We start from the raw sequence: 15,408 nt of genomic DNA on the forward strand, positions 1-15,408 counted from the left end.
AACTTTACCTTTTCATATGCAATCGTGACACCTAGAGAACTTATTCCTTAATCAAAATTTCATTAGTTTATCGCAATTGGTTTTGTACAGAAGCAGTGCGTAACTAAATAACCAAATTAGTAGCTTGATTACCCTATATTGTTCCGTCCGCTTTTGCAACCAAAACATTGCATTCAATAAATTAATGTCATGATATTAGCTATGGTAATTGAACGTCACATTCACGCGTGATTTAATACTAAAGTAGGTCGAGCCATACTTTAATTGATATACCAGTTTCGGTTTGTTTAGCAGCTGCGTAAGCCTTAAACATGTTAAAGTATTTCGAGCCTTAGTTTTAATGCGGAGACCAAATTTCGTAAGATCCGCAAAGAGCCATGCAAATTACCTTATTTATTTATATATCCTACAAAATCTTCGTCTGTTATATTTATGGGCAAGAAGTTCAGAAATACTTCACAGACCATCGATCATCATCAATGTTGGCATAATCTAAATAGAGACATAATCCTATGATCCATTGCGTCCTCATAATGTGACGTCTGAATGCTACTTTTAACTTAGAATAAGTATATTTAAATTATGCTATAACCGATTATTGCTAGAGAAAACATTCTTTTTACCTGCGTTTCCACTCTGTGGATGTTTCTCCAAGGACTTGTTGGCTTCATCTTCTAAACGGGTAACATCTAATAATATTCCAGCATCTAGAGTTGAATCGGTTGCATTACTATCTCTCTGACAGAGATTTCCGGTTCTCCTTTTTCGTAAACCATACGTGTGCACCGGAACTATCAACTTCGGTCTCGGTATTGAGAAGTCCGAATCCGACCCACTTGATGAACTTTTAGCACTTCGCGAATAAACACCATTCCCATTAGGCACTCGTTCCTCACTAATACGTTCCTTTGGAGAACCCATTTTTAAAATGTCGTTATATCTATCATATCTATCGTCACTTTTAACTCTTACTGTATTATATAATTTTCCGTACTTATCACGTTTGATATGTTTCGCAACACCGTTTGTAGTCCGATAGTCACTTTCTGTTCCTAAATCGATGGAATGAAACCCGTTGCTGATCACAGGGGCAGGTTTTTGATGGCCATTAAACATTTCGTACTGCATTAATGTCAGTTGTTCACTTGGCGATAGATTCCTTTTCGGTTGCGTAACAGTAACACCATTGTAAGGTTCACTTTTAGGTTGGACAACATCAAGATAGCCACGAAGAGGTGGTCTTCCTTCACTTTTTACCCTCAAAGATTTAGAACGAAAGTTTGGTTTTACTTCTTTGCGTCCGTTTCGTTCGTTAACTGGTTGCGTAGTGTGCTCAGGAAGTGGATCGCATGTAGATAACGGCTCATTAACAGGCTGCATATATAAGCCCAAATCTTCCGCTTCGCAATCCGCGTGGTTTTGTTCTCCATTCCTGGATTTGATTGGAGTTAAATCTAAAGTTGCCATAGAATTTATTATTTGATACATATCGTTGCTGAACCCACGTACAGTACCATTCTGCTTAATCTCTCCGTTGAGAGAGGTACGTTCTTTTTTGGGTTCTTTTTGCAGCTGCTTCATTTTGTCGCTATCAGTGTCATTATTTTGTTGATTTACTCTTGAATAGTATTCATAGTATGATTCCGATGATGGGTCTAAAGGTACTGGACCAGGATCGGGCAGCGGGTAGTAATTTTTCTTTGAATCGACTTTTCTTTGTCTATGCGCATACTTTAGAGAATCTTTTCTTTGCGGAGGCATTGGAGGTGGTTTACTATTGGAACCAAATGATTCGATATCCCATTCTGTGAAATTTCTCCGTTTAATTCTTCGTAGCGTTGAAGGTCTATATCCGTTTGGCATGTCTTTAAAACTATAGCTATGCTTCAACTTATTTTGACTAATGAGATTATTATTTGCTCTAGCCTTTTCTTCTATGTTTTGTTGATATTTTGCTAATTGAGATATGTTTTCATTAGGAACGTTATTAGGATAATGGTAGCCGTTGTCTTTGGGAGAATAAATTTTGTTTTCATTATCTCGATCGTTAATACGATCTACATCTCTGCATGATTTACTTCTAGATATCGAGTTAAACTTGACCTTATTAGACCTATTATCAGTTTCATTAAATGTAGTGAGATTCTTTGCCCCAACCCAATTTGCAGCGTAAACAAGATCCATAGTCCTGTCGTTGATAGAAAGCCACGGGTCCTCCATGACGGCTTTTCCTGGATAGTGTTTTATTTTCATATTGTCAGGTATGTTATCAATATCTCTTCACTTTTACATTTGCAAAACCATACATTCGAGCATTTTTTAATAACATCAGGTACATGTTGTACTAATTCCATTTTGTCTTTCATCATTTAAGTGTTTTTAGTAAACATCAAACACTCATTGTTGTACTAAAGAGAAAAAAGATATCAATATCAATCACCTGGATCAATTTTAACCCTGTATTCTACAACACGTTCTGCTCATTAGTAAGCGTTCGTAAATTAATTGCATATACTGTATTATTTCTCAATGCTCCTTTGTATGTTGTTGCGATAGAAATAGCATTCGACCTATTAAAACTGCAACAATGGAATGATTTTGTAACAAGTTCACTTCCCTGCATTTAAATGTGGCTAGTTCTACAAATCAAAAATATATTCACTGTATTAATTCAAGAACTCGTAAGGTGTCTATTATAATAACGCCAAGACAAGAGAAAAATGTTATGAAAACTGACATATCTTGCATAATAACTATTATCGTTAAAACAATCATAGGTTATTTAATAAACCATCTGAACCACAAACTAATAATAATCTATTCTTGACTGCTTGTACAACGACAAATAACGATGTGTTAAGATACATTACGACAAATGTAATAATGCAACCACATAGGATTGCGCAAAACGACGACAAGTTGGAAACGACATCAATTTGGTGGACAAAATCATTAATGTTGAATTAAAAGGCCGAAAGCAAGAAACACGCCCGACGCATCCGTCACGGGATACAATCACCCTATTGCACAAGACAAGCCTAATCCGTGCCCACAAGGAAACTCTTAACTAGGCCTCGTGAGTCCATCGCTAGAATGCAAATGGTGTCGTCTTACGTAACAATTAGATAATGGGACTGAGTAACGTTGTACAGTAGCTAGTTTTAACAACTTTTATTGTTATTATCATTATAGCACTTTCACTATGCTGGACTGTACCGTATAATGCGCTTGATGCGTATAGAGATATAAAAATGAAAGCAACTACTTTTAACTAGTTTTATAGAAACAGTCACAAGGAACGAATAAATTAAGCTTATGAGGTTGGCGATACGACGATTAGAAGATTGCGGGTCAGAGACGAGCATAAAGTAGGTGGAAAGCCAATTATGGAACTTGTCTCAGATAGTCCATGGAAAATTTTCTCATGTAAACGCTTACTTTTTTTTATGAGTCGAAGTTATTTACTACATTCCTATCATATCGTCGATTTTGCGAATTCCCATGTGGAAAAACACCAATAATTAACAAATAAAAAACTTTAAAAACTGATATAAAACAGCTTTTCTCCCCTATATTTTTCCAGTAATTAAATATAATACAATAATATAAACTAAATGTAAGCATAACAATGTACCTATTCAGTGATTATAGTAAAAAATTAGTATCAATTACTGAACACATGATCGATCTAGTAGGAAACGATTTCTAGGCAAGAGCCAATGGACGGGTTGAAACCAGTTCATTGGTCCACATATCCAGCCGACTGGTCAACGATGATGCGTGAGAATAGGATCCAAGAACTTGAGAAATCACCACTGAATGCCTTATTTATTGTACTTTCTTGAAAAAAAAACTGCAACTCAACATCAGTAACGAGTATAATTTAGGCTTCTTTTAATGAAGCAAAGACAATACAGTGTAGTTTGGGGAGTGTCTGATTATCTCGTTTCATAAAAAAAAACGTACTACAGTAAAACAGAAAAATAATTGACTTAAAAAAAGAAAGAAAACAATACAACTTCCAACAAATGTGATCTAAACAATAATAGTATCACAATAACGCAACAGAAGACAGCCACATTGATATTAAAATGTACGTGGCGTAGTATATGCATGACGATTTTATAAAACAATTGTGATCAAAAGATACAATGCAGAAAAACATTAACAGCAAATGTTACACGAAAAGCAACTTTGCTGGGTTGTTGTCATAAACAAACCATCGTTAAAAAACAATTAAGGTTTGTACAATACAGATTCAAACCTCGGTAACACCAATTCAATGGTAAGTGTTGGTTCACCTCTCATAAACAGTATGGAAGACTTTGCCAAAGAGTTATTTTAAGTCAGTCTACTTAAACAGGGCAGTAAGGATTATTTAGAGCTGTAACGGTAAGTTACTGGAACCAAACAATGGCATCCATTTCTATTATTACAGTGACATCGGTATCTATGAGTATGAACCGAATTTCTATGGATTCATTATTTAAACAACAGCATACCATGCTTTGTGAAAGGTTGACTCAATTAGTTTATCACATTTCTACAATTATCCGTGACTATACATAATATGTCTTTGTGGCAAATTATGGCTCAACAACAACATCAACAACATTCCTATTATCAATATTATTAGTTGGGTATGTTGAAACAATTTATGAACAATAATAATTTCACTTCATTGTTTTGTCATAACAATAGTTGTGGCATATGAAAAATGCAAACTTTCTATGGTCTGATGATTCTTCTAATAGTTTAGACTGATATATTGATAAAAATGACGCAATGATTGTTGCGCGCCATTTTGTTAAATGCACAACTGAAGCTAAAGGTCATTAAATAAAAATTATATTATCTATGCAATTATCTATACAACTTTCTATTCTATGTCTGATTGAAAACCAAAACGTGACACGATCCATATGATCGTCCACAGTAGATTGACGTCTAGTCGATAAACAAAGCAAAGTGCCTGCAATCTTGATTTAATTAAGACCGTCGAAGCGCGAGTACTAATGCAATAGAACGAATCATTATTAACGATTATCGTATTTCCTTTGACGGATTTAGGTGTGTACACGGAAAAAAACCGTAGAGTAAAATGGATAACAATGACGATTGGAGATGCATAGAGGTGATAATCCAAACAAGAGATTCTGCGGTTGCAGATATAGAAAGCTCTTGTGTAGTACATTAATATGCAATATATTTTCACGGTGAAGACCGCGACACTTTCACGACACATACGAGTAGCGCACGCGAACACGGGTGGCTTGCAATAACCTTGTGGTGCTTGAAAGTCTTCTATACTACCACTTTCGGTTTAGTTATGAAAATAAAGACGCACACAAGGCAAAGGTGAGAGGCATAACCTTTCTTGATTAAGTTTGGAACGAGAGCACTATTTATTTTAAGCAAAAGTCAATGCACGTTTAAAACAGCTTAATACAAAACAAAGATAATAAAAACGTGTTGTAGCATAAAGCGGATATAAGTGATCCAGTTCTGCCGTAATCATGATCGACACAACGAATCCTTTGAAGTTTTAGATAGACTTCCGTAAAAAACATCACGGTTTAACACCTTTACACAAAATCACTTTACCATCACATAAAAACAACTTTATCAATATTTCATATTAACTTATGTGAAGAAACAAAAACTTTTAACTAAGTACAAATCATTGTTTCGGTCACAGTAAAGTCGATCGCGACTATTTAAAATTCAGAACGCGACGCATCGACGACGCGGCGACCAATCACGTCAACGCCGCTCCGCTTACTGCTCTACTCATTCTCAGACTAAGAGCGACTCTTGCGCATAAACTTAAAATGAGTGCGAGCGAGAGCTACGTAGTTTCGATAGAGATAAATAATGTACCTGGATATTCTGAAAAGCTCGTAGCTCATATCACAAAAGGTGCAAAGGACATTGACGTTTATATTTCGAAGATACCAGAGGTGGAGAGAGTTAGAATTAGAAATACGGTAGGGTAACAATAATAATAGCTTTAATTCTACAATAAGTCGCATGCGTTAATATGAAGAAACAGCATGTGAGTTAATATTTGAACAAATAAAATAGTCAATTGTGAAAAATTTTAAGATGTTTCTTAGTTGTTAACAATATGCGACTAATGAATTGTTTCAACGTGGAGTCATATGTAGTGTGAAATACGTCAATTAAGCACTTGTTGAAATAATATGATTCGAAAGAAAAATGTACGAAACTCGAACGGATGCTAAAAGTGGAGCGACAATTTTGTAGAATGTAATTAGCGAAGGTGAAGTTAAAACTGGTGAATCGATGCAAAGCATAGCCGTGACCGGCGAGCTACCAAATGTATACACTCGAAGGTCGAACAAAACCTTCTAATAGCCGGAACAGTCACTGATCCATGTTTTAATTTATTTATTGATGTTGAATTATTATTTATTACTTACCTTTCTGTCTATAAAGAGAATAGCACTGTCATCTTTACTGACTATTTAGTAGAAAAATTTATAACAAATCGTTTTAAGAGATTTATCTATTTAAGAGATTAAATCAAATCTACCTTACGATATTACATTTTTATGAGAAAAGGATGGAAATTACTATTGAAAAAGATTAAATTATAAGAAAAAAGTGAATGCAAGAATAACCGCACCTGCGTAAAAAAGCCCAACAAAGAATCAAAGTGAAAACAGAAAATACTTAATAATTCTAATCGAAAGTTATAGAAAATCAACAGAAAGTGTTAACAGAACCATAGGAACATTAGCAAGGAAAATTTTGAAGTGCCTTTTAGTTACTGCAGAATTCAGTGGTGCGTTAAAAACCACGCAGTTACAATGCTGCAAATTGCCGAAGTAGTTAAGGAATAGAAATTTCACGGATGGATTACCAAAGGCACATTTACAAACGCAACTATGAAATCTCAAAAATACATATTGCACGCATGGATTGGCCTTGAATCCGATGCGGGTTCTGAGTTAATAAATTTTAGTTATTTTACCATTACATTATGAATGCAAGGATGTGAAACTTGATTGCCAATGATGTTACAATTAAAATCCGAAGATGTTTGGTGTTTTCAAATTTAATTACTTTAACTCACGTTCGTTAGGAATTTGAAATAACACATGAGTGTATACTTTGCTGGTACTTTTAGTAACACATTGAATATTTATGATTTATTTATTATTGAAGTTATCAACAATTGTTTCATAGCTCTGCCCTCCTCATCGTAACTAACGTAAACGTCATTTTTAGTTGAATTGAGTTATTAACACATCTAGGATCATCAAAACGAGATCTGCAACCCCCTCTAATAGGTTTTTTAACCGTCTTAAAAAAAGGAGGAGGTTATACGTTCGGCTCTATGTATGTTTTCAGATATCTCCATCAATTATGGACCGATTTTGAAAATTATTTCTTTGTTTCAAAGGGTGCACTCTTGCAGTAGTGCCATTGTCACCAAGTTAGAATCAAATGAGGGGATCCTATGAAAATCGAAGGAAATCATCAAAAATGTTTAAGATGTTTTAGGCATATCCGTGTATTCACCAATTTCTCCATCAATTGTGTACCGATTTTGAACATTCTTTTTTTGTTTGAAAGGGTATACACTCGAGGTAGTCCCTAATGCTGTTCTGGGTTCGTTTCGACTATCATAAATTTCTAATTATTTTCCGGAAACAAAAGTCGACTTTTCATTTGACACAATACATGTAATTCAACAAATCACCGTCGCCATGACAATCAGAAAAGGAAGATGTACAAAAGAGTCCGTAACACTCTCATTGTCACCAAGAAGTCAGAATCAGATGAGGCGATCCCAAGGAAATCAAAAAATCCGATAAACAAACTTTTGAGGTCGGTTTTTTTTTTCAATAAAAAGTTACAATTATTAATATCTTAACTATTTTAAAATCAGCGAATTGACATATTTTAGGCGATAATAAAAGCGTCTCTACTACTCTCGGTCTCCGTCCGACATCCGTCCGAAACAATTTCTGTGAAATAAGTAATATTCAACAAAATTAAAAGATAAGTATCAAGAATGAAGCTTCATTTGCATCACGCGTCATTTCATTTGGTCAAGTATTGCTTATTTGGCAGTAATTGTGTCTGACGGATGTCGGACGGAGATCGAGAGTAGATCCCCTGTTCCGAATCCGAGAAATGACTATCTGAAATGTTATAGGATCATTTCACCTTTTTTTTATTCAAATGTAACTGTGCATTTGATCTCCATCTCACCTCTAGGTGTACAAGTGATATACGAATCCAACTTAGTACGCAAGCTACTTCCGAAATGGGTCCGAGTTTTCTAGATTTGTATAGTCTCGGATTTGGAACGAATACGAATCGGATGGAGTACGCAAACAGGCTAAAACCCCCGCACCGGTTTTGGCACCTTAAGCCAAAATCTGGAAATTTACCGAAATGTCATTTAAAGAAGACGAAAGAAGAAGAAGAGACACAACATTTCGAAAAACAAATAACAATTTCATGTTTTGCATTGATAATAGTTTTCCGATTATCTCGTCTGGTCTTTGCTCGATCCGTGTAATGGGGCATTTATTTTTTACAGTAATAAATACAAGAATTACACTCCTCGATAAGCAAGAAGCAAAAACTATAGCACAATGAGTGCAGAACGTAACCGTTTACAGACTTAGCTTCGAAGGTGGCGCAACAACTATGTCTATAGGTGATGTGGCGTAACTATGTGTTAATTAGGTATGCACATGAAACAAATAATAAACATTGCAAATTAGAGCATTAAATTGTTGTTCGACATTGACTAAAAACCAAATATGACAGAAGTCATAATTTACTTTGTGTTATAATTTCTCCGAATGAAAGAAACATGCATAGTTTAGAATCTTAGGCGAGGCGTTTTTTCTATTGGTAACGTTGGTTTATCGCAGTCGTACGGGCCTGTCCCTAATATGATTCAGACTTTTTGTAACATTAGAGCTCCTTGTGAAACAGTTCGTCCAGAAGTACTGCCACTTTAGCTATTTCTGCCGCCAAGCAGTAATGTGAGCATTACTAGGCGTCTCGATTTTGAAGGGTAAGCAGCAGTCGTTTCACGACGCGAACGTTGTCGTGCGGCCGCCGCGCGGCGACCGCCCTGTTACCACATTTTACATTTTACAAACGCGGGTCGCCGGGTAGACCAAAGACAAGCCTACCTCGCCCGCGCGTCCGGGACGCTCATTTAAGTGTAAAAGCCAAATAAATAGAGAGTGTACTTTGCCATGACAGTTAGATGCGGTCGCTACGCGGCGGCAACGCGGTCTCCGCGCGACGTGAGCGAGATGAAATTCGTCTCGAATAAATGAGGATGATGGTAATATAGTAATATTACAAATCCCATGTGCCTACATGGGAATTGTCAACTAATGTCTCAATTAAACGGATACAGTGACAATGTCAATCAGATCTTTACGATTTAAAGCTTCGTATGCAAGTTGTTAATCCCGTCACTTAGTAATTATAAAAAAAAACTTGCGCATATTGACCACGATTAAATATGGAATAAAAATTACAACAACAAAATCAATAAAACCGAAATATTGAGCACAATGCACAGAGCAAAGTAAAAGTAGAAACTGCATATCTAATTTATGAATTTTAATTTGTGACGCAAAATTGCTACAATTTCACTTTTACAGATGTTCTTTTTAGTTACACTTTAATTTTTATACGTGACGACTGGTTCAATTTTTGAAAGGATATTGGCAAAACCACAATTTATTAAGCTCTTTTTACGAAGTAAAATTCACAGTTAAATCCTTCAAATTGAATAAAAAGCAATTTCTCTTTACATGCAAACATCCGTTGTTTATAAAATTTACACGCAAAAATAGATAATTTAATTTCAAACCGAATGTATTGTTCATACATAAGTTAGTTAATACGCAGTAAAATTTTTTTTTAACAACAAGAAGAACGAACAAGTCGTGTCACTGGTGGAAAGCGACACACCTCCTATAGCAGTTGCAGTGCCACTCAGAGCTTACTCAGAGCTTTATCTAAGAGGCACTGCCACTGCGACATGAGCATCTGAGACATGAGCTGGCAAGTCCCATGTGCCGGTAATTTCACCAGCACCCTTACCTGTCAAACCCGGAACGCAGTAATGCACACATTACTGCTTGGCGCTAGAATAGGTAAGGTGGCAATGCCATGGAGCTCTACTGGTGTTAAGGTTGACGTCGATGAGGGGTGCAATTCGAAAGAACAGTTTGTAACAAATTGGGTTCTCATTAGGAGCAATTCTGCGAAAACATAACAGCAGTAAGTGGAATTATATGACGATTGTGAAACAAACTGTCATTGTAATAAACATCATTTAATTCATGTCTCGTTCACGATAGCCGAGTGGAACAGGGCGTGAATAGGAGCTGTTGGCATCATCAGGGATGTAGTCAGAGATTCAATTTATGTACCCTAAGAAAAACTGAGTATCAAATAAAATTTTGCATTTTTTTACCTCCATTTCTATTGACAAGCAATAATGTATACATAGTAAGTAATGTTATTCAATTTCGACGTTAACGTTCATATTAATATTTCAGTGAGCTGTGAGATATTCTAAATATGTTTAAAATAGGAAAAAACTAATGATATATTTTTCGCATTTTAAATCTGGCTAACCTTTAAAGAGTAGTGATTCTATAGTGAATAGAGCCAGTAGAGCTCCTTGTGAAAGGATTCGTCCAGGGAAGTACTATCACCTTACCTATTTCTGCCACCAAGCAGTAATGTGTGAATTACTGCGTTTCGGTTCTTAAGGATAAAGGTGTTTGTGAAACTAAAGGCACATGGACATGTGAACTCATGTCTCAGGGTGACGGGCGCAACGGCAATGCCCCTGTGAACTTTGCTATATAAGCTCACGACTTGTTCGTCCTATCACTTGATATGATAAAAAAAATCGTAACGTAAACTATGACGTTTACCTGAAAATTTCGAATAGTATATTAACTTTTTTCTATTTTTATTAAAATGGTATTCTGACCTACTGACTGTAATGAGAAATTTGTTCTTCTAACGAACGATAGAAAAAATTAAAGTAATATCACGAAATAGATGACTAAATCCACGTCTGGTTAATGTAACTCCATTCGTTTCCATCTTGTAAATGAACAATACAACTAGAATGGATGGCATGCGGGCAAGCTCCCTGTCGCACTTACAATAAAAGTGGGCACTTTTATTATATGTCATTTATGCAGCTTGTTAATAGATATTAGTGTTTCAATATGTATGTTATATAACTTTATAAGTAGAAGAGCACTTTTGTATTGTTAACTTCATTAGTTCGGAATTTTTCGGAATTCCGCACTTTTTGTGTACGCAAATTTTTCCAGAGATTCCAAATTCAAAAAAACTTAGTAACCCAAACTCAAACGCACATCATCTTTATTTCATAGGTAAGAAAATTACAGTTGAAATCATCATGTTGATTAAATAAATAAACTCTACTAGGTTTAATCAATGTGATTATTTCAACTGTGCCTGTGTAGGGAATAGCTCATTCCTAAGGCCCTGAGAAGAATGAGTAACAAAACTCTAGGGGTCGTTCTTTGTAAATATACATTTGAATACATTATCATTTACTATATTCATTTGAAACATCTTAGCTAACACGGATTTTTGTCATCCAAGTACGCAGAAAATGTATAATAAATAAACTTTAATACAGTTTTTCTTTCACTATAGTTTTAAACTTCGTAAATGGCAAATTTTGAATATCAATCGGAATCTTGTTAAATAAATATATGGGTGACATGGACACACACATTACAGCCACAGTCACGAAAGAAATAAATGTAGTCCATACAAACATTTCTCCCGGCTCGGGAATCGTACCTGGGAGCACTGCGTGGCAGTCTAGCTTGTTAACCGTTCAGCCACCGAGGCACCTCGGTCATTGATTTTATTGTGTGGCATAAGTACCATTATCGAATTAACATACATAATACAATATTTGGAATGTTGGTTATTCATTTTTAAATGTACATTTTTTAAGCATACTGTGTTTTGAAAATGGTTTTCTATGGCCATATAAAGAAACAAGACACTACGAACTTTCGCTTGAAGAATATGCTTTTTATTTGGTTCGTGAGTGACGTTAACATCGCATTCAATTTACGGGCTTTATTTTTTTTGAGTTACAATATTCTTTTTTCTGAATAGAAGCAGCATGTCGATACCTAGCGGAAGGAGCGGCGTAAAATTTATTGTAATATAAAATGGACGACGAAATAAAAGTGAAAATGTACATATAATAAACATTTATATTGGTATCTTATTTATTGAAAATTAAACTGTTTTTTAAATATAAATCGCATTTAATGTTTTTCCAAACAAACCAACGTTTCGGGTCGTTTACAGGTGCCATGGTCACGGCAGACTAAGTTAGTAAAGTCATTTTTGTCTATTATTAATGCAAACCACCCCATTTTTCACTATAGTTACAAAAAACATTAATTTAAATACCTTATTTTTAATTTATCAAAGAATATTCCAATTTACACTGCATATATTTCGCTAAAATATATTATTTTAACAATACGAGTTTTTACTTCATTTAATTTGTTAATTTAAAAAAACGTATTAACAAGTTAATATGTAATAACAATAACTATATGGCTCATAATAATGCGAACCTGTGTATTCTGAACAATAGTTAGAAAAGTTATTAATTTAAATACCTTATTTATACCCATTTTTTACCAAAGAACATTATCAAACGTACGCGATTCATATCCGAAAAAAATATTTACATTTTCAAGGCGTAACAATCACATAAACCTAAGAACTCGATATCCTTTTTTTATTCCTCAAATATGTTTACGCAAAAAAGATATCTTTAGCAAACACTAAATCTTCAAATAGAAGATTGAAAGAGCATTTTTAAATAACTTACATCAAAAGCTTATTTTTGATAAAAAATTGCGATTACGCTCTTTTTTCCCTGAACTATCAATTTTGTTTATACATTTGTAGTCATACTCACTGTCTTTTATCAATATCATCACGTGTACAATTTCCCAATTTTAACAGCCACTAATTTCATGTACCAAGATGAACACGCCTTGAAACTCGTGATTTTAGTTATTCCCTTTTTCACATATAACGTGTCAATGAAATTATTATTATGGCATCCATCGAGTAAACAACAGAAGTAAAATTATTTTAAGTTCTTAAGTATATAGAGGATACGAAAGAAAGTGGAGCGTTCTTAAGTCTTCAATATGATTAACTAGAGTTCATCCACCGTTTATGCCTACAAATCCTCCGTATAGATTAATAAGAATTTCGAAACTATTCCTTATTGTGTCCATTATTATCTCTCTCAACTGATTAGAAACAATTTAATAATCATTATTGTCCCATTCTTTATCATATGTACACGTAATTTTATACAAAGAACCATTTGATGTTCGATTGTCGCTATTTGAAATTTGAAACAATAAAAACTATTATCCGGTGGAAATTGGGTCTAAAAAAAGACAAGAGACGATCGCAATGTCGCGTATTCAGATCGGCGGCGAGAGAAATCGATATGGTTGGTCACTTAAGCAGAATGCATGCGTAAAGACAATTTACGCGACCGTGTCGAGATACACATCTCGCACGAGTGCCTTCGAACAATTGTAGAGCATCTCAATTTGTGCGTTTATTCCGACAATGTTCTACTGTTTAGACGAATAATTGGGACGTGTAATCTATACCAATTGCTCGTACATCACGAATGTGGGATGAAAAAGCAGAGGAGTACTAGTTTTTATTTTATGAAGCGTCTGTTTTTATGTAAGAAAGTTTTTGCTTCACAGCTGTACTTGATTGATTGACTTATCAACACTAGCAAAGTAGGTTTAGAAGTCAGACTTTATATGATTTTTAATTTATTTAATCTTTTTATTAATTAATTTTCTAAGCTTAAACTCATATACTTATATTTTGAACATTCCTGAATATTCAATTGAGCGCAGAGCCAGGAGATTATATACTAAATAGATATTAATTACCTTCGCAATTTATATTACCCGAAGTTGAGTTTAATTAAATGTTCCACCTTCTAATTATTGTTATTACCGAAAATAGAACATAATTGCGAAACAAAGACAAATGACATCGAATTTACAAAATATCTATTTAGTTTCTTTGTACAACAATTTGAAAGTTCTATATAAAGTAACTCCATATTACAAAACTACATTGCCAGGCCACACCGCAGAGTAAGGTATTTGATTACGATGTTACTGTATCTCACTGTACCTAGCCGTAATAATACCTGGCAATAATATTATAATACCTACCTAGTTATAGCCGTCACGCGAGCGTTATAAATATATCTGACACTGACTCGTTTAAAAACTATGTTTCGTAGTTAACCATTCAATAATACAGTAACTTTGTCGATGACAAAAGCCTAATGCTAAAAGCTATTAGAAATCGAAATAGACATTATATTTAGTAAGCTTCAAGTTTTTTTTATAATACCAAATGACGGGACGAACATGTCATGCGGTTGGTGGTAAGCGATTCAGAGCTTTAAATCGCAAAGATCGCAGAGTCTCCCTGAAATATAATTTGACAAGTACCATGGCCTGTAATTTCATCAGCACCCTGACCCTTTCAATCCGGAACGCGGTAATGTTCACATTACTACTTAGCGGCAGAAATAGCTGGACGAACTCTTTCACAGGGAGCTCTACTGCTGCTAAAGTAATAAATAGACGTGGAGTGAATAATAATCCCTGACAAAAACTAAAATGTAAAAAATGAAAACAACAGTGTAAAAAAATGTAAAAAAGAAAGGAACAGTTATACATTTATTTTGTATTGATGTTCTTACTACTATGATATTCTAAGCCTATAACTGCCTCCGTGGCCCAACGGTTGACTGCCACGCAGAGGTCCCAGGTTCGATTCCCGGGCCGGGAGAAATATTTGTATGGTTTACATTTATTTCTCTCGTGAGTTTGGGCGTAATTTGTGGTTGTCTGTGTATGTGTCCATGGTACCCGCGACACAGAATTTCCTTAGTGCAAGGTTATGTTGAGTGTGTGCGTTTATTATTATTATTATATATTTTTTCTAAAATTTTCGAGTAGTTCATTATTATTAATAATACAACGGTCAAACAAGCACAAAGAAAAATTCCTTCGATCTGACTGGACTTGAATTAGTGTCTATTGCCTCACTGTAATTATTTAAAAGTGGAATGGACATAGTTATATTTAAATTTATATTTTTTTTCTTTTAAATACACTGCCGTAGAAAAGGAATAGCTATAACAGCTAGTTAGACATCAAAGACATAGAACAACACACAAAACAATAATTCCGGTATTTCGGAGCGAGCGTAGGTACTTATATCCAGTCTATGTGTATTTCT

General features: G+C 34.7%; 1 protein-coding gene across 2 annotated transcripts in view; it reads right to left on the reverse strand.

Annotated features, from left to right (window-relative positions):
• The window catches only part of LOC113231294 (cGMP-dependent protein kinase, isozyme 2 forms cD4/T1/T3A/T3B-like), a 219,929-nt gene that overhangs the window by 41,757 nt on the left and 162,764 nt on the right, over positions 1 to 15,408 (reverse strand). The window contains exon 1 of one of the 2 annotated variants that reach the window (XM_026465554.1): positions 624 to 2,408. The exons of the other annotated variant lie outside the window; for it this stretch is intronic. Coding sequence (XP_026321339.1) covers positions 624 to 2,253 — 1,630 coding nt within the window. The 5' untranslated portion in view covers positions 2,254 to 2,408. Of the gene's footprint in view, positions 1 to 623; positions 2,409 to 15,408 lie in introns of those variants that run through there. 2 annotated transcript variants of the gene reach the window in all.

This window comes from Hyposmocoma kahamanoa, unplaced genomic scaffold, assembly GCF_003589595.1.
Source record: "Hyposmocoma kahamanoa isolate Upper Pololo Valley unplaced genomic scaffold, ASM358959v1 65, whole genome shotgun sequence".
Classification (NCBI taxonomy): Eukaryota; Metazoa; Arthropoda; class Insecta; order Lepidoptera; family Cosmopterigidae; genus Hyposmocoma; species Hyposmocoma kahamanoa.